This window comes from Myiozetetes cayanensis, unplaced genomic scaffold (assembly GCF_022539395.1).
Source record: "Myiozetetes cayanensis isolate MyiCay16 unplaced genomic scaffold, myiCay2020 scf21, whole genome shotgun sequence".
Lineage (NCBI taxonomy): Eukaryota > Metazoa > Chordata > Aves > Passeriformes > Tyrannidae > Myiozetetes > Myiozetetes cayanensis.
In genome coordinates, this window is record NW_026087423.1 from 10,550,217 (window position 1) to 10,568,782 (window position 18,566).

Here is an 18,566-nt window from a genome sequence, read left to right on the forward strand (position 1 = left end):
GTTTTAAGCTTTTTTTGAAGTTTTTGGCTCCAGTCTTTCAGAAACCACGTTCAGATTTCCATCTTTGCTGCCCAGCATGACTTTGTGCTGCTCTCAGATGCTTTCTGTCCATCCTCCACCCGTGCCAGTGACCGTGCTGGTTTCGTATCAACCACAGGGAACATCTGCAACGTGTGAAGGGATAAACTGACAACAGCAAAAGTATTCCTGTGATCCAGATCATCACTAAGTGCTGGAAACCCCCCTCTAATCATGCCTTATTAGCCTAATGGCCGCTTAGATCCATCAGTTTTGTCTGTGTAGGACTCCAGCCCTTCAGGTAGAAGTCAGCAGAGGTTTATTCTAGAAGAGCTTGGGTCTGACTACAGGAAAGCACATTAGTGGGGATTCTTTGGGGTTTACTCCATAATGCTTGGTGGGATGGACCTTGGCTTTACTGAAAATGACTGTTGATTTCAGTGGGGTCAGGCTGAAAAAATTGTTTGCGAAATATTTACGCTAAGAAAGATCTGGGATGGAAGAACGTGATGTATAAAATGAAAAGTACAGCCTCTGTCTGCCTGTAATCAAGTTTGTGGCTTCTATTAACACAGGATGCCTCATAGTCTTGTTTCCATTATAGCTGGGGATGTATTTGGGTACTCACACCTCCACAGACCTGCAGCCTGTACCCTGTGTGCACACATACTTGTGTCCTAAGATGCTTCTGTATTTTCAATCTGCAGCTGCCTATTGATTACAGCTATTACAGCCGATATTATTATAGCTATAAAGCCAGCTCTATAACAGGGCCACAGGTCTAATTGAAATGAACATGGGAAGAATTTCAAATTGCTGATGCAAATTGCCTTTTTACGACCAACCATATCCTCACAGTCGTCACGGGCTGGAGGCACCACCAGGGCTGCTCTGGTTCTGCCTGATGGTGAAGCAAACCCAATTTCACTGGGGGTCCATTTCCAAATAACTTCCTCAGACTCATGAAAAAGGAAAGTAAATGACTGACAGATCTTGAGAAAATACCTTTAAATTGACAAATTTCATGTCTTAGCCTTTACGCAACGAAAGAGAACTGAAAGCCATGAAATTATTTCAGCAAGAAAATAATACAGAGCTCCATCCATGGCTGCTTAAGCATCCATGAACTAGTCCATTATAAGATCACCAGGTGGCTATTGCCTTTCTCTCCCATTCAGCCTTTACCAATATTCCCTTTCCCATCTGTGATAAACTTAATAGGACCATTCAGCAATGGAGAAAACATGAGAGGTGTTCATCATAGCCCGAAGCTTCCTCAGACAATTATTCCTTGGGTGTTTGAGTAAATGAAAAGCTATTTTTGTGATTACAAAGGATAGGATGTGTTGCAGTTTCCAGGGCTATTTTATTGGCCTGGCTTTTGGTATCTGTAACAAATATTTATCCTTTGCTGGGAATGGTGTAAGTAGCTACACTGACTGAGCTAATGCTCTGAATATGTTTCTCTCTGCTCTGTTTTCTGAGCTCTCTTCCAAGGGTGTTTATTAGATACAAAATTATATGTATGACCAGGCATTGTGGATATTGTCGTATGTCTAGTGTAGATAAAATGTGTATAATTTATGCACACCATGAATGCATAAAAGCATAAGTTCTGAAGAGAACTTAGGACAGTTTATTGCTTGTATTTATCAAGTGTAAGTGTATTCAGAAGCATCTGCAAGTATACTTATATCCATAAGTAGCAATGCTCTGAAGCAGCAACAGTGATGGTTCTCAAGTGTCTTGGTCTCAGAATAAAGGCTTTTAACCTGTCACTTCACAGCTTTTCATCTGTTTGCATTTTCTGTGCTAAAAATAACCATTAATGCTGGAGTTGGAGTATCTCAGGTAATCACTCGCATTTCAAGCCTTAACTGCAATTTTTTTCTCTCTAGGTAGTGTTTTTCCTACATAAGTGCTTTCATTTCTAAGTCAATTTAGCAAAATATTGAAAGTAAGGAATGAAATGTCACAAAGAGGAGCGGGTAGTTTCCTGTGTTACACATAAGCATCTTTTAAAAAATCAGGGGGATTTTTTTTTTCCTCTATATCTAAGTTTAGTTAGAGAAATAAAACGTGGGCTTCTGCTTCACATCTTCTCAAGTCACCTTTATGTCCTTTTTCTGTATTTTAAGTGGTTATAGAGAGATGAAATGTGGGCTTCTGCTTCCCATCTCCTGCAGTTGGCCTTAAAACTTTTCCTGCTTTTTAAGTGGTTCCAGAATTGTTTCCTTTGAAGCCCTTCTTCAGTTACAGGCTCTTCCTCCACACAGCAGGAAATACCATCCTTCTTTGAAAATGCACATTGGCCGCTGGATCCTGACAGAGCTGGTTCAGTCAACAGAAAATAGAGACAGCTTTGGCGTAATATTGGGTTTTTAGTGAGCTGTTCCTGATTGAATTTGGTGTCACAGCTCCTGCAAAGCAGAGGGGCCTCCAGCCAGAGGCTCAGTCACTGCTGATACGTGTTGATTATGACAGGCACTCACAAAAGACAAACTGTGCACATTTGCAGCTTTTAAGATGCGAAAGGAAGATGTGATCAAGCGTAATTCAGGGTGGAAGGAAGGTTTGGGTGATTAGTTTTGTCCCTCACAGTTCAGGGATGTTCTGAGCTCCTCCAGGATGCTGGTTCCCAAAGGAGTCAGAAATCATTGCTTAACCAATTCCATCCTCTCTGTGGGGAAAGGACCACGTGTTTCCAACTCCACCTTGCTTTATGATGGGTAAAGACAAGTTTTGAGATGAAAGAAACCAAAGGGTTTATATATTAAAATTAAAAGCTATAAGGGATCAAATGAAGAGCCGTTTAAAGTGCTATTTGGGGGTCTATATAAATAAAAGTAATTTAATTGTTTTGTTTTGTTTTGATACTGGGGCTAGGTATTTCCCCAAATATATTTGGAAAACAAAACAGAAGGAAAACGGGAACGCTGCAATATTTTTGGAGTGTTTTATTCAGCGAGACAAGCGAAACCAAACCTGTGTCACATGATGTGGGAATGATTTTTCTCCTTCCTAGATGTGTTCAGAAAACAACAAGGATCAGTTATTCACCAAGATGAACTGAGAATCAGTTGATCTGGTTGCCTTTTTACCTCCTTGGTGTAGAAACAGTCCCTCATTGTAGTCACTGCTCAGCATATTGACATCCAGCTCTCACATGGAGCCAAAGTGGGGTTACTTTTGGAGAAATAATAAATACAAGTAGCACTGATATTCAGTGCTGGTAGAAATATTAATGGAAGTGCTTAGATCCTGATTCCACAAGGGAGAGGAAATAAGATTTCCTGGTTAGTCTCAGTGCCTGTGGCAAAAATATTACGGCTCCAAAATTAAGTTTTGAATTGGTGTTGTGAACTGCATATGATAAACTTAGTATAACAAATGCAGTGAGGTAAATATTTACTCCTGAAACCAATTTGTTAAAAGGAATCTGAATTTGATTCTCAGTTGTTCAGAAGTGGAAGAAGTGACAGGACCTTCAGAGGTTTTATAGCTCTCTGGCTGTGGTGGATAATGAGGATGCTTAATTCCACTGAGTTCCAAGCACTGGAAGTGAAGAGAAGAACTGGTTATCCCTCATCAGCAGATCATAGGAAGCTGCCTTGTCTGCCAGTATAATTCTGTTTCCATAAGCTCTGCAGAAGGGGCATTTATTAGCCCACTCAGTTCCTCACTCTCCTTTTTGCAGGGTTCATCCTGATTATAAACCAGGGTGTGACCATTGCTCATTTTTCTGCCAACCAGAACAACATTTATGGCCTTTGCAAACAGGAAGGTTATGCTGATAAGATTTTAAGGGGTTTTGTTCAAAATTGCACCAAGAAGTGAGGTTATCATGACAACAGCCTGGGTAGAGTCCAGACCTCTCTATGTGATTTTGGGTCAGTGTGCCCTTCATACCAATAGACAGATCTGATTAATGGTTCTATAACATTTTTCCATCATTTCATGCCATTAACTGTAAACAGAACAAAGCAATTAGTTGCTCCAGTCCCTTCTTCCTTTCTAAGGGATGCTCACTTTTGACTGATGATAGAATTACATTTAGCAACCCAGCCTGCATCTGCTAAATCAAAGTGATCATTGGCCATGTTCCCTTTTGCATGTCTGAGTGCTAACAGGGTGGATTCACTGCTAGGAAAGCGTGGATTAGTCATCCAAGAATCCAAAGATATTTTTCTGCATCCCTGTCTCTTAATATATTCCACCTTCCCCTTTTCTGTCTGCAGAGCATAATTTATCAGGACTCAAAAATTCCACTAGTAGGATATTTGAAAACTATACTAGCAGGGAAGAAAATGGAATGGTTTGTTGCTAATATAGGGGGGCCAGTAATTAAGATTTATCTCAATATGGAGACAGAGACAGGATCAGTGATTAAAAGGGCATTGCATGTGAAAAACACTGAGTTCTCATTTTGAAGAGACACTCAGATCTTCATCATAAATTACATCGTTCTCAAAAGCTACAGGGAAGACTCATGTTGGTTGGGGTCTTCAAAGAAATGTACATTCCAGGGACAGAACAGTGCCCAAAGCCTCCATCTGTGGGTTCTTTCCATGGGAGATGTTTTGGCTGTGTTTGACTTGTGTGTCATTTGTTCTTCAGGGCAGGTGTTGTCCTTAATTTCTGTACCATGTGCTGTGGTTGGTGATTCAAAAGCAAATTTATTAAAGAGAAGATACCTCACAGTGTTGTTGTGTGACAAAAAGAATTAGCATCCAAAAGAAACTTTGAGATCCTTTGTTCTCCTGTCCTGGTAAGAAAGAGACTGCTGAAATGGCAACTTTTATTCTTTAAGTCTGTTTCTTATGTAGATTTTGAATGGCCTAATTTTTCAGCCCAGTTAATTTGTTCCTTGGTTAACATTATCCTTGCCAGTATGGACCTTAGAGCCATGGAGTAACCTGGATTCCATCTAGACCCACATTTGAATGCTGAGGGATGCTACTGAGTAAGTGAGTTTTACTGCTTAACAGCATTATCCCATTTCTTTTGCAGTGTGATATAACTCACAAAGTAAAAACCCCCATATTATAAACTGGTGAATGAAGCAGAGCAGGATTTACATGTGATGGGTTCCCAGCATTGGAATCAAGTCTGAAAGAACAACCCAAAATCTGAGATTTGCCCTTCCCCAGTGCCTCCCACAGGGTGGATCTGCCTTAGGGAGATCCTCAGTCGAGCAAACTCTTTGGTCTGTAGAAACACTCCTGTTCTCCTGAAGGGCGTGCTAAGAGTTTAAAACCAGAATGTCAGCTTCTTTCCCTTCTTGTACACCCTGCCTGTGAACGTGGAGCGTCAGAGAATCCAGCTGGCAGAAAGCACAATGTATAATTTACTGTTAATCGTAGGATTATGTAGATAAACAGAGTCTGCTGCCTAACAAAGTTATGTCGTTAATCAGCTGTAATCTTAGCAGCATTAATAACTCGAATCTGCACCCATTGTGTTCCCAGGGTCACAAATCAGTGTTACAATTGCCTGCAGTGCAGTGGTGATGCACAACTCGGTGCTCGTCAGGAGCATTATCTGTGGTGTTTGAAATGGGTGTACACAGAGTGTACTTTATATCTCCCACATCTCCAGCTTCTTCCCTTGTGAATGTGTTGCCAAGGTGTCACTGCTGATCAGGGGGGATGGGTTGAGCAGCAGTTGGAGGCACAGCCCAGCTCCTGGAGCTTTCCTCTACAGGCGTTTTCCCCCGTCGCACCACACAAGGACTTGCTGCTTCTGCCCATTTTTCACATAAGACAAGTAGTGGTTTGATTTTAAGGTAGGCAGTGCTACCAAAGCCTCTTTTCCACATACTCTTTCAAGAAATTTTCCTTATCAGTTAAAAGATAAATGGCATTTTTGTGTCACTCCTTCACGTCTACGCCACGGGTTTGTTGCTCCTGAAGTGTCGTGTTTGAGCGAGGGAGAAATCCAAGTGCTAAGCCATGATTAACATCATTCTGTGAGGCTCCACTTACAGAATTTTCAGCCTGTAAACAGGACCATTCTCATGACCTCAGGCTCCCATGGATTTCTCTTGATAACACCATCTAATCGGATTTAGAGTTTAATTAAACAGCTGTCACTTTGTTTCCTCATTCTGCCACAATTTAATGTTGAATTAGTTCCTAAATTAGTCATGGCTGAATGCTTGCCTTCTTACGACTGAGGGGTTGGATGAACATAAGGTTTGCTCTTCAGCTAAATCCAAGCAACTAAGGCTCAATTCCTGTATTCCTGCTCTTTGCACAGAGCCCCCACTGACATCAGTGGAAGTTCCCTGACTGAAACAGGGATGGAATAAAATGTGAGACTCCTGCAGAGTCAGCCATAGGATTACCTGACTTTGGAATGGCCAAATGAGAGCACAAGCTCCTCGGATCTGTCTAGAATACATTTGCTTTAGGGGTGGTGTTTTTCCTTTCTGAGAAAGTGCTGATTTTTCTGAATGGAAGTTAATGGTACTCTGAATCCTAACATCAGCTCCCAGGCAGAAAGCTTGGAAACTTCCTGGAGAGTGGTGATACTTGCATCGAATTCTGTCAATAGATTTTCGAAGTAATTTCATACCCACAGAATTCAGTGATTTGCTTTTGAATATCTCCTTTGATATCTCCTTAAGCCCAACCACTAGAGTTGTCCTCTGACCATCAGAAGAACAAGAAAAAGTGTTCTTTAATGATTATGTTTGTTAATTAAATAAGTTTAAATAGTCATTATTACCTTCCTATGCTGTATTCTTTGAAGAGATGCCCTGGTACCAGGAAAGAACCATCTTAACTGGGAGTTTGTGGGCAGTTCTTCATACAAGAAACCCAACTCTGGCTCTGCAATATCAGAGTCAGCTGATCTTGGGATTTGGTCCTTGGGCTGCCAAGACACTTTGAGGCTTCCAAAGTTCAGAGCTCAAATCTCCCTTCTGTGTTGATGAGGATTATATGTGTAGCTCTCCATTTCAACCTTGGAAGTACCAACCCTTGCTTTTTTAGAGTTTGCACTGCACTTACAGAAACTTCTTTCCAAACTAGGTATTGATGCTTAGTTACAACTCATCCTTCTTCTGTTTTTTCAATTTACTCTACACTGCTTTCCCCTTGTTTGAATTTCTTGGGAACAAGTCCAAACATTGCTATCAGATGCTTTCAGTCTTTGTCACACAAAATAAATCTGATTTTAAAACTTCAGTTGCTGCCTGCACAGAAAGTAGATTAGTTCTTGGGGGATTTTAAAAATTAAAGAACGTGGAAGTGGCCAAGATATTGTGATTTTGAAAAGTGCCTACACTTGAAATGAGTTCTTGGTCTCTCCAAAGGTTTCTTAGTAATCTTGTTTGTATACTCCCAAATTAGCTTGCAAGCAGGATAGGATAGCATTTAAAAGCAAAACAGAGAAATCACCACCTCTACCAGCTATTGTATTTCCTGCTCTGCTGTGAGAACAATTGTTTTCCTAATGTTGCTTGACATTTCCTTGAAGATTCAGCTGCTACTTCTGCTTCTCAGTGGATAATCAGTGGTGTTGCAGGAGGTGGCAGAGTGCAGGAAACAGGTTCTGGTGCTGAAGCAGAGCCCCCCTGTCTGTGGGGCCTGTCCAGAGTGCTCAGTGTTGCCCTGCTTTCAGTGGAGATGAAATCAAAAAGTTTCCATTTCTGCCCAGAGCTGCAGCTGGGTGGGAACCAATTGCTTCCCAATGCTGGGGATCTCTAATGGCTCTGATGGTACCAGCTATGAAACCATTAGATAATATCTACAGTATGTTTCCATCTCCTTCTGCTCATCATGACCTCGAAATTCCTGATGTTCTTATTGTACTACAGAGAAGGGAGGTAAAATTTCAGTAGCCCTTTGTCATGACAAACAATGCCTTTTGCAATTTTGGGGGCAGATGCATTCTCTGAGGTAATTAATCAAAATAAATTCATTCATTTGCACACTACTTCCTTTAATGAAGCCATTAGCAAAGGGCAGGAGATTGAGGTTTCTAATTGCTGATAATGCCCCAGTAGCCAAACTTTCTGTCTTCTCTCCAGAAAGGTCTTGGGAAATTTGAGAAGGTTTTTGAACCTTTGCAATAATGCCTTTGTATCACAGCCACTTAGAATTCAGACCCATCAACAGTGACCTGTTGGAACGAGAGAAGTGGGAAGTGGCAGATTATTACTTAACAATGGGTCCAGCAGCTCTGCTGCACACGGGGCAGAAAGCAGGAATATCAGTGGCATTTGCCTGTCAGATGTTTCCATTTGAAAGGTATTTTCTTCATCTGGCAGAGAAGGGTCGTATCGTTTGTGATGGGTGAAGCAGGACAGGGTTATTGAGGACACAGGGATATGTGTGTTGTTGTGGGATCATCCCATCTTGAAGAAAAGGAGGCTACTAAGATAAAGGGGTGAAAGGAACCACCTGTGTTATTTCTGAATGATGGATAAGCTGTTCTTCAAAGATCTCTCAGGCTAGACTGCATTTGCTTCTGCCCTGGACAACTTATTCCATCAGTTCTCTATCATTATTGTTATAATAAAGATTGCCTTAATGTCACACAAATCTCCCTCGTTGCAGTTTAAGCCCATTACCTCAGGCCCTGTCCATGAGCATGTAAAGCATTATATTCTTTCTCATTTTTTTAAGATTTTTATGTCTATGGAGACAGTAAACATCTTTTCCCATAATCTTTCCTAGTCTAAACAATCCCAATTCTTTCAGTAATTCCTTATTGATCTCATTTTCTGGTTGTTGATTTATTCTCCTTGTTCCTTTTTATTTCTTTTCACTTGAGAAAGTTTTCCTTGGTAGTATAATTCTCAAAAGCAGAGACAGTCCTTTAGCTAAGGCCGTGCCAGTGCTGTGTAGGAGAACTTTACCCTTACAGGTGAAAATCCTCTTTGTACAGGGAGGGTTCTTTGGTTGGTTTAGGTTTGGCTTTTAACCTCAGCAGTGTGCAAGTGCTGGCTTACATTCAGTTTGTGACTTACTCTGGTCCCCAAGTGCTTTTCTGAGAGCAGCTTCTCCTGTTGACTCTCCTCTGTCCACTATTTATAGGATTTGTTGTTCCCACAGAAAAGAAGGAACTCGCATTGATCTTTAACGCTTCCCCTTTTTTCACACCCTGTGTCCAGGACTGGATTTAATCCTGCTCTGGGGTGCTGTGGTGGTGCTGTGGTTGGGCTGGGAGCTTCCCTGCAGCCTTCCATGGCTGGTGGAGCAGCAAACAGGACTGGGTGTGACTCTGGTCTGCCCATACCCAGGGCACCCAGATTCTATTCCTGGTGACACCCAGGGCTGGGAAATCAGGAGCACAGGATGGGTCAGGGTGCCTCGTGGTCTTGTCTGCTGGGCTTCCCACTTCCCTCCTCTTTCTCTTCATATTTGATTTCGTGTTGGGGCCACTGATGGCTCAGTGCTGTGGGGATGAGCAGAGCTGGGCTGGGGGGAGTTACAGCAGCTCCCAGGCAGCTGGTTGGGAGTTAAACCTGGGTGATGGATTTACTCTGCTGCTCGTGGCACAAAAGTTTCACCTCACTGCATAATCAGGTCTTTATCTTCTTGGCAGTGGTGCAAGGCTTGTTTCTTCTTTGTTTTATGTGTGTATGATTTTCTGCTTTGTCACGAACTTCATAAATTAACATTAAATGCAAACATGGGTAAATCCCCAAGCCACAGAGTATGTTTTATATCAGAAATTCCATTATGGTATTTCTCTTCCTCTGAACCTGTCCCTTTAAATCACATTTCTGTATCAGTAATACATATCAGTTGCTAAAGAAAAGCTGGATCTGAGTAAAATAATTTCAAAGCAGAGCTGAGATAGCCTGAAAATATTCCCTGTCGTTTCCACAAACTCTGTAGCTGCTCCTTTGCCCTGGAGTCCTTAGTTCACCGTGTTTAACACTCAGAGACACAAAAAAATAAGGCTTTAAGGAATCGAGACAAAAGATTAATTTTAAAGGACACACAATACTTGCAGTGGCCAAATGCACAATGGAAAATACATCGAGTTTGCTTTTTGATGAACCCATGTGGGTTATTCAGTGCTTGTTGCTTTGGAAGTCTGCAGAGAGAAGAGTAGTTGGGGTTTGTTACTGAGGGGGAGAGTTTCACAAATGTTGAGATCTGCTCCTTTGCATTCTGTTTCTGGACTTACAAAGATCCCAGTACCTGGAAATAAATACTTTTGGAACAAAATTTTCAGGTTTGGATGACAGGAGTGAAGCCCCAAAAGCCAGACCTTTTACTGCAGTGAAAGTACCCGGCATAATTTGTAGGGGGGTGGCTGGGGATGGTCTCTGCCTTTGAAACTTAGGAGTTCCTGGGAATGGCCTTGGATTTTCCAATATTGTTATTTAAAAATCTAGCTCTGATTTCAGGTGTTGGATAGCTTTGTTCTCTTATATACAGTAGGAATAATTTAGGGTTCTTACGTTTCTGGAACAGTCAACATTCCTTTTTTAGCGTTTTCTTTTAAAAGTTTGATGGGATTTCTTGTGAGAGCTGTAGGAGAACCTGAGAGATAACAAGTTGCCAGATGAAAAGAAAATCTGACCTAAATTTCAAACTCACTAAACTTGAATTGAAAACAGTATCAACAGTATCAGTGCCCCATTTTGCTGCTGTTGACATCAGTGGCTGCAGTCCTCATGACTTGTGTGCTGAGGAATTTGCTGAATGTTTTATTCACTTTATACTGGAAGTTGAAAAGTTGGAGAAAACTTTGAAGTGCTTCCTGCATGGGAATCTTGGGAATATGGTGGTGGAGAAACAGTTCAGGAGTTAGAAGAGTTAGCTGAGTCGATGGTGCATTGAAAGGCTTTTATAGGCCCCAACCCCAGTTCAGACTCCAGATTTGCTCGTTATTTTGCCTGCAGTTAATAGCATCACTAACTCCTTCTGGATTCCTTACATTGCTTCATTGGCCATATCAGAGGAAATTAAATAATCTTGAAACGGTTCCAGATACAAAGTTCACAGAGAGGCCCCGTCTTCGCAGTGGGCTTAGATTCAAAGAGCAATATCTTTACTTTGGAGGCTCTTGAATCCTGTCCCAAAAATTGCCAGTCAAGTCCAGTGTTAGTAAAAACTCTGAACTCGTGTTTTGGAAGGTGAATATTGGGAAAAGCCTCACATATTTACAAAGTAGAAGATACCTGTGACGTGCCTGCCTGGACTGAATTTATCTGCAGTCATGTTTGTTATTTCACAGTGTTCAGCGCTGTTTTTATTTAGCAGATAAAATATAACTGGGGTTTCACTACCTTTTACCAAGTTGCACCTGTTTGAAGGTGAAATTAGATCCTGAGGCACTGAGAACTAACCTGACCAGCGCTGTTGTTTTGTGTACAGGACACGGAGATTCTGAACACAGCGATTCTCACGGGGAAAACGGTGGCAGTGCCCATCAAAGTGGTGTCCATCGAGGAGAACAGCGCTGTGACAGACATCTCCGAGTCAGTGGAGTGCAAATCCTCTGGTGAAGACGTCATTAAAGTAAGTTCCTGCCATGTATCTGCTCCTGAGGTTTCATCTGGTGTTACACACAAAGGAGAAGCAGCCTGGGAATAGCTACTAAATCAGCTCCTGCAAATTAATTGTGCTGCTGTTTCAAAAGCATAAGGAGAGGGATTTTTAAGAAGAGTGAGGTGCAAGAGTGCAGCCAGCACACTTTATTCGTGTCCTGATTTTCAAATGTCTTGGTAATTTCACCTCGAGCCCTCTGTGCACAGATTACATTCGCTGCACAAACAGCTCTGCTGCTCGTCCTGCCTGTCCAGATGTTTCCCATCACCTTTCCAGCTGTGATTATCACCTCCACAGCTGCCTCGGTGGAAGGGATTGGATGAGCCTTCCCCAGCGACTGCAGTGCAAAGTCATCCTGGTTGACTTCCCCTTTGTGCTGAGAGCTGCTCTGAATTAACAGCGTGGTCCTGCACACCAGGGCTGGGGAAGCACTCACATGCTCAGTGTGAGCAGCTTCATGTCACGCAGTCCCAAACACCAGTGGGGTGGTTTTTTTTATGTGGAGGTAGCACAGCTATCCCTACCCTAGTCAGGAATAGCTGCAGGGAATTCCCAGTTGTGCAGGGAGTCGGTGCAAAGACAGCGCTCCGTTGTTTGGGGTTTTGTTCAAATAAAAATCCTTTTGGAAAAATGACTTCTGGGTTTTTCCGCTTTGGAGCACATTGTTCAAGAAGAAATGAAATTCCCAAATTTTACCAAAATTTTACCAAAAAAAAAAAAAGCATGTGTGCTTGCAGTTATTGCAGTACAGCCTGGACTGTTGCAGTTCTCCAACAATTTGTTTGGGAAGGATGTTTTCCTGAAGCACCGTGTCCTTTGATTAGCACTCGGGACCCTGCTGTGCTCTTCTCTTATTTTCTCCAGAAATAATTTATCTCCACTAAAAGGGTTTCTTAAAATGGAGCCTGTTTGCACGATTGGAACATTTTTAAGTGGCTTCCAGAAGCCTCCCTGTCTGGGCACTCTGGAGTTGAAGTGAAACAAATAACTGGAGGCTAAAACACAGCATTTATTGGAATCGACTGGAGACATTTTTCAGGTGTAATTTCTTTCTCTTCAGAAATGTTTTGAAATTGCTCAGATGACTGGAGAAACTGTCTTCTGTGCATTTAGATATATATGCAGACTCTCTAGAGGAATGGGGCTGTGACATGAGTGTTAACTGCTATAAAACATACAGCTAGTTAAAAAAAAACAGAGCTCAATTAAATGCTTTGAACAAAAGGTTTTCTCATCTCATCAGAAAGGAAAAAAAAGGGGCTTTTTTGCCTTTTTTTTTTTTTTTTTCTTCCATCTAGAACGTTCCTGTTTCTTCCAGGAAATTTCTTTACACGGGGAAGTGGTTTGGGGTTCAAGGCAAATTGACATGTTCAATTGGTTCAGTTCTTAAAAAGCACTCAGAAAGCTTCAAATGAGCACAGAGGCCTTTCATCCTTAATTCATTTTGAAATTCCCCATCAGGCTTTTATGTTAAATTCTTTAGAAAGATCGTCTTCCTCTGTGAAATACCGGTGTAGAGACCTTGTTGGGAGTAACCTTTCTGCTTAAAAATAAAATAAAATCCAGTCATCATAAATTGTATCTGTTGGGCACAGCCCCATGGTATCTTCACAAGCACTGTGTGCACGTGTTTACAGTTCATGTTCCATGTCAGAGCAGACCCAAAGCATGAAATGCTATAGATTAATTTAATCCACAAACTCTTAAAAAACCCTAAAAATAAAAGGAGTTATCAATGAGAGCTGTTGAGAGCTATTTCATACCTAGACATATTATCATGATCAGATATTTTCTTTTGCTTTTAATTGTGTGGAATTCCTGGTAACTTTGGATTCAGGCAAACCTAAGAGAGTTCAGTTAGAAGGTGAAGATGATCTGTGCCTATTAACACTTGGCCTTTCATATTTGGTCACTGAATAAGTAAGTGTCCATTTGTGTGGTTCATGCAAAGAGCTTAAGGGTAATGTTTGTGCCCAGCAATTGGCCATCAGATAAAGGCTGATTTATATTAAATTTTGAAGTGTCTTCAGCTGGGCTGCAATGACATTGTTCTCAGGAATAGAACCCAGTGGAAATCTAAACCTAAGATCTATCTGCAAATAGGTAATAGTTTCCCCAGTGATAATCATGGTCTGGAGGCAGCTCAGTGCAGTTTGTGTCCTGTCTGAATGTGCTGACTACTACTCCTTTTACTTTTTTTTATTGTCTCATAGTTTCAAGTCCTTACTTCCAAATTTACTGCTGATTTCGTGAACTTTAAATGCCTTTGAACGCTCCAGACCTTCGCACACTGGTCCAACCTTTTAAAAGTGGACACGAAATTTATTACGGCACTAAAAATGAAGCAACAGCCAAATTTAACTTCACTAGGCTGGGATTTACCAATAGGATCCATATATCTGGATCCATTAATAGTAATTGCAGTTGCATGCACAGGCTTCTTTTCATCTGGTGGAAATTCAAGTGGAACGTGGCTGGTTTTGCTGGTGCTTTTGTGCCGTTTGCTCAGAGTCAAACACTGCTCCGTGTCCCAAGCTCACCTGGCTGCAAGAACAGGCGTGTTTTCATGCTGTAGAGAGCACCACAGTTTCAGGAGACTTGCAATCCTTCTGATTTCTCTAGCTGGAACACTCCTGATAATGCTTCTGAACTTAAGTTTGGGGTTTGCCATTGAAACAACCTGAATTCAAAAATCCTCAGTGCTATGTGTGTTTCAGAGGCTGCTGGGAACGTTTTGGGGTTGTATTTCATCATTCTTGAATGAGCTTTTACCCTGTTGCTCCATGAGGGGCTGTTGTACATCATATTGTGTTCTTATTGTAGTGCCGGTGCTTATAATTGGTAAATTAAGAGTTGGATACCTGTCTCAGTGTAGTGGCCTTGAACTGTGCTCTGAAGACCTTATTTGTTAGTTCTGGTTATTTTTAAATGGCATTATTAGGTTTGAGGTGTATTCAGATCAAAACATGGATGCAGGTTATATTAGTCCACATTTGCATCTGCTGAGGATGTCACTGGAAACAGAAACACAAATTTACCTTCAAGATTTCCCTCGGTAGTTAATGAACAGTGAGCTCTTGGTTCCGTTGGGAATCATGACTAGAGGGTGACATTAACAGCAGGTAAAGGCCACTGCAAGAATGTTAGGAATTTCTGCTGGGAGCTAAAATCCAGGACAGAGTGTCACAGCTGTTCCTCTCTTAGTGCTGTTACTTGAAACAAAATCCCAGATCAAAGCACCAGTGAACTGTTGGCAGGCTGAAAATCTGGCTAGAGGGTTTTATGGTTGAACTCTGGCTTAATAGCTGGAAAAGCCTGGAGACTGCTGCTGGTATCAGCACTTCCAGAGCAATAGTGGGGGCATAATAGACACCTGTCAAGGTTACAGATCTTGTTTGAAACCCCAGTCCAGTCATAATTTACACACACGAGTAACTTTACTATGAGTATTGCTGACATCAGGGAACAGACTTGTATACGAAATGGTCATTTAGGATTCATAAATGCTTTGGATGTTTTGGCATTTGTAGTGCAGAGTTCATGAAATGAAATCAGTTATCACTAAACAGGCACGGACTCACATTGAAATGTCTGCTGTCCATTTGTGAATCTTCTCAGATTAAAGGCCAGCCTGGATGCTGTGTAATGCATGATGCAGGAATGTCTCAGTTGGCCAATAAGGAAGCTGACAGATGGACATATTTGTAAGAGAGAAATAAATAGTTGTGACTGATGGCAGTAATTTATTTTTCAAATTGTCTATCTGGAACTGCATGACAAGAACCTGTTTCCTAAGGAAAAGTCATCAGCACTTTATTATTTAGATAATACTTGGCTATTGTCTTACACAAAAAACTATGCTTCGATCTCTTCAGTTGTTTATTTAACTACGAAGGAATTTCACTGCTCTTCCTTGCTGCCCTGCAAGGTGTGTTGGTGTGTTGCTCTCCTTTTCTTACTGAAATTAAAGTGTTACATCACGAGCCTTACAGGACTGATCTCACAGGGAATCAGAGGGTCTGGTCCCAAGCATAGCTTGGAGATAACTGTGCTTGGTTCAGTGAAACATTATAACAGGTATTACCAAAACATGAAAATGAGGAATCTCGTTAAGTGGCTGTCAAAGGAAAGCCAAGTCTGCTCAAAACAAAAGCTTCCCATGGGATCCAAGGTTTGTTCCCTGCGCTTCCTTACCCGCAGCATCTGGAAAGCAGGTAGTGCTGTGGCGGGCTGTGATGAAGTGTGATGCACAGGGTGATTTCAAGGGGAAGACTCAGAGGATTTGGGGCTTCACATTATGTTTTTAGTGCAGGTTGTAGGAGAAAATAAAAACAAGCAGTTGGCCAGAAAGAGCTGGTGGCTCCTATCAGCTATTTTGATCGAGGAAGAGCACTAACTTCCATTAAGAAGCTCCTACAGTGAATATAATGCAATTGATTTATTGCTTATTTTTTACTTAAGTCAAATAAAACTCTGTTTGGAGTTTGTTGGCTCGGTGCAACTGCTGTAGAGCTGAGCATGCTGAGTAACGAGTAGGTGGATAAACTTCTCATTAAAACAGGTCTCATTCCTAACTCAACCCTGTAAAACAAAGGGATAAATGGAAAGTCACACTAGATGAGGTTTCCAGGCATCCAGTGTGTTCTAATAATACACAGGCCATCCTGTGTGCAGTCACTTCAACTTAATGCTCTCTTCTGTGGTTTTATGGCAGCCCTGCAAGATTCAGTGAGTATGGAAGGGTCAATCTAAACAGCAGCATCTTCCAGTCCTCCTCCACTGCAGTGGGCAGGGTTGATGGCTCCTTCAGGTACTTCAGCCCACACAGCCACAGCTGTAGCAGTACTCTCCTTTTAAAAAATAAAGCAGTTGCCTAACTTTCTGGAAGGAATGTAAAAGTTGGACTGTTCCTCATAAGGCACCTGTGTGTTCGTTCTCAGGCTTGCAAGTCCTCCCTTGGTTATCTCCAGAATCAGGATCTGAAAGCTCAGCCCGTGTGACACAAGGGTCTGTCTCGGGGCTGCAGGGACTCCCCAGCAGGCTCAGAGCAAGCATGGCATCTCTGTCACATCCCTGCATGGTGCAGATACCCCTCCCAAAAGGCCACCACGAGTCACCTTCCAGAAGTTTTGTGATCGGTAGCCGATGAACCGCAAATACAGGTCCCGCTCGCCACGCCCCGATACAGCCTGAAAACCCTCAAAAGCAGCAGCTGCAGCTCTGTGAGTCCAAACCCAGCAGTTTCACTGATGGCTCCCGTTTCCTCTTCTGATCCTGTGTGAACACACAGTCGTTTGTGTGAAACTGAAAAGCTTTGGAAACAGGGAAGAAAGTCACAGCGTGGAAGTGCCATTGTTTTGCTGCTCTGAAGTCCTGCGACTTTGTAGGTTTTTTTTTTCCTCTGGCAAATCTGTTGCTGTATTCTGAGCAGAATAGCAAATAGAAAGTCCACCTCCTTGCCCTCCTCCATGCTTTTCGCAGTCCTGTGATTTACTGGGAGCAACATACATCAGTAGAGCAGAAAAACTTCAGAGGAGCTCTATAAAAATGAAGCTTTACCACACATGTCTGTCAGATGCAAATGGAGCACATAGGGCAGCACTATGTGGAGCTTTCACAGTGTTGTATCATTAATGTACCCCACCACTCCCCCAGCAGCCAGCCCCTGTGGAAACTGAAACTCAGAACTGGCATGGTCTGAGATACTTAAATTCAGCAATAAAAGCTGTAAATACCTTGCCATCTCAGAGTAGGCAAAAATTGCAAGGGCAGCTGAAGGAACTTTTAAACCATATCCTTGCAGACTTCTCTCCCTGTTATCTCCTGCCTTCACCCAGCTCACCACCTGCATTAGGGATGTCAGTGTGGAAAACCAATACTTCCCAAATGAAAAATCCAAGCAGAGCAGCAATAACAGTGCCTCGGGTTCCACGGAAAGCGCTTCAAAATCAACTTCAAAGCTGCAACATCAAAACCAGGAAAGTAAATGGGAGAAATAACATTAGTCTTGTGACAGCTGTAGATGTGATGGGAAGATAAGCAGTTTGCTCCAGACCCTTCTGAGTGATGCAGTCGGAAGAAACTGTGGTTTGCTTCTACTTTCCTTTTCAGCCACTGGTTGTGATTTACGCCTTGTGAATTTGTGTGTTGTAGATACATACCAAGTTAGGAAACGACAAGCACCGTGATGTTCTCAAATGTGCAACTACTGCCCAGACTGTGTAGATGGAATTAAATGTCATTTCACCCTGGGATCCTGCTTTGCCAAGCAAGATATTTGGGGCCGTGCTGTGTATATGGGCTGGCACATCCCCAGCGAGCAGGAGCCAAACTCTGTGCTCGGCCCCATTTTCAGAAATTGCTTGACTCCAGAGTGCACAAAACAAGACAGATTTTGGTTTCTGTGATAATGGGAGCTGCAGAGAGCTCCTGTGGCTCAGTGCAGCTACAGTTCAGCTTCAAAAGCTGGTCATTTGGGAGCAAATAGATGCCCTCCGGTCTCAGCTGGCATTTTGTGCCCCTTTTACTCTCTCAGTTCTGTCTTAGTGAATGATATTCAGTGAGTTCAATGTACTGCTTCTGCTCTGCAAAGCTGCTGGTGAAATCTCTGTAATGAGATCAGATAATGTACAGCCTTCTCCCTAAGAAATGCTCTCTAGCTTTGGGGGCGTTTCTGCTTCATTTTGCTGCTCTGGCTGCTGATACTGAAAATGCAGACACTTCTCAGCAGAGAGAGCCCAAATTGCTTCCCAACTGTGGCCCTGATTTCACAGAGTTCTCTTCTTCAGCACTCAGGGCTCAATCCCTGTGTTTTTAGCTTGGATTGCTGGGAATGTGGCCTGAGGACTGATCACAGGGCTTGAACCCACATTTGGGATGTGGCAGCTGTTTACAAGCACAGAGAGGCACCAGCACACAAGCCCTGTTATCCACTGAAAACTGGGCACAGTTAATGCTAAGAGAGGCAGCACGAGGCTTAAATCAGTTTATAAAGTTAATACCTGCCCTGCTCCCTGTGTCCAGAATGGGAAT

At 42.3% G+C, this 18,566-nt stretch overlaps 1 protein-coding gene across 1 annotated transcript in view; it reads left to right on the plus strand.

Annotated features, from left to right (window-relative positions):
• The window catches only part of TMEM132C (transmembrane protein 132C), a 193,379-nt gene that overhangs the window by 156,334 nt on the left and 18,479 nt on the right, over positions 1-18,566 (plus strand). The window contains exon 5 of the mRNA XM_050318745.1: positions 11,361-11,504. Coding sequence (XP_050174702.1) covers positions 11,361-11,504 — 144 coding nt within the window. The remainder of the gene's footprint in view (positions 1-11,360; positions 11,505-18,566) is intronic.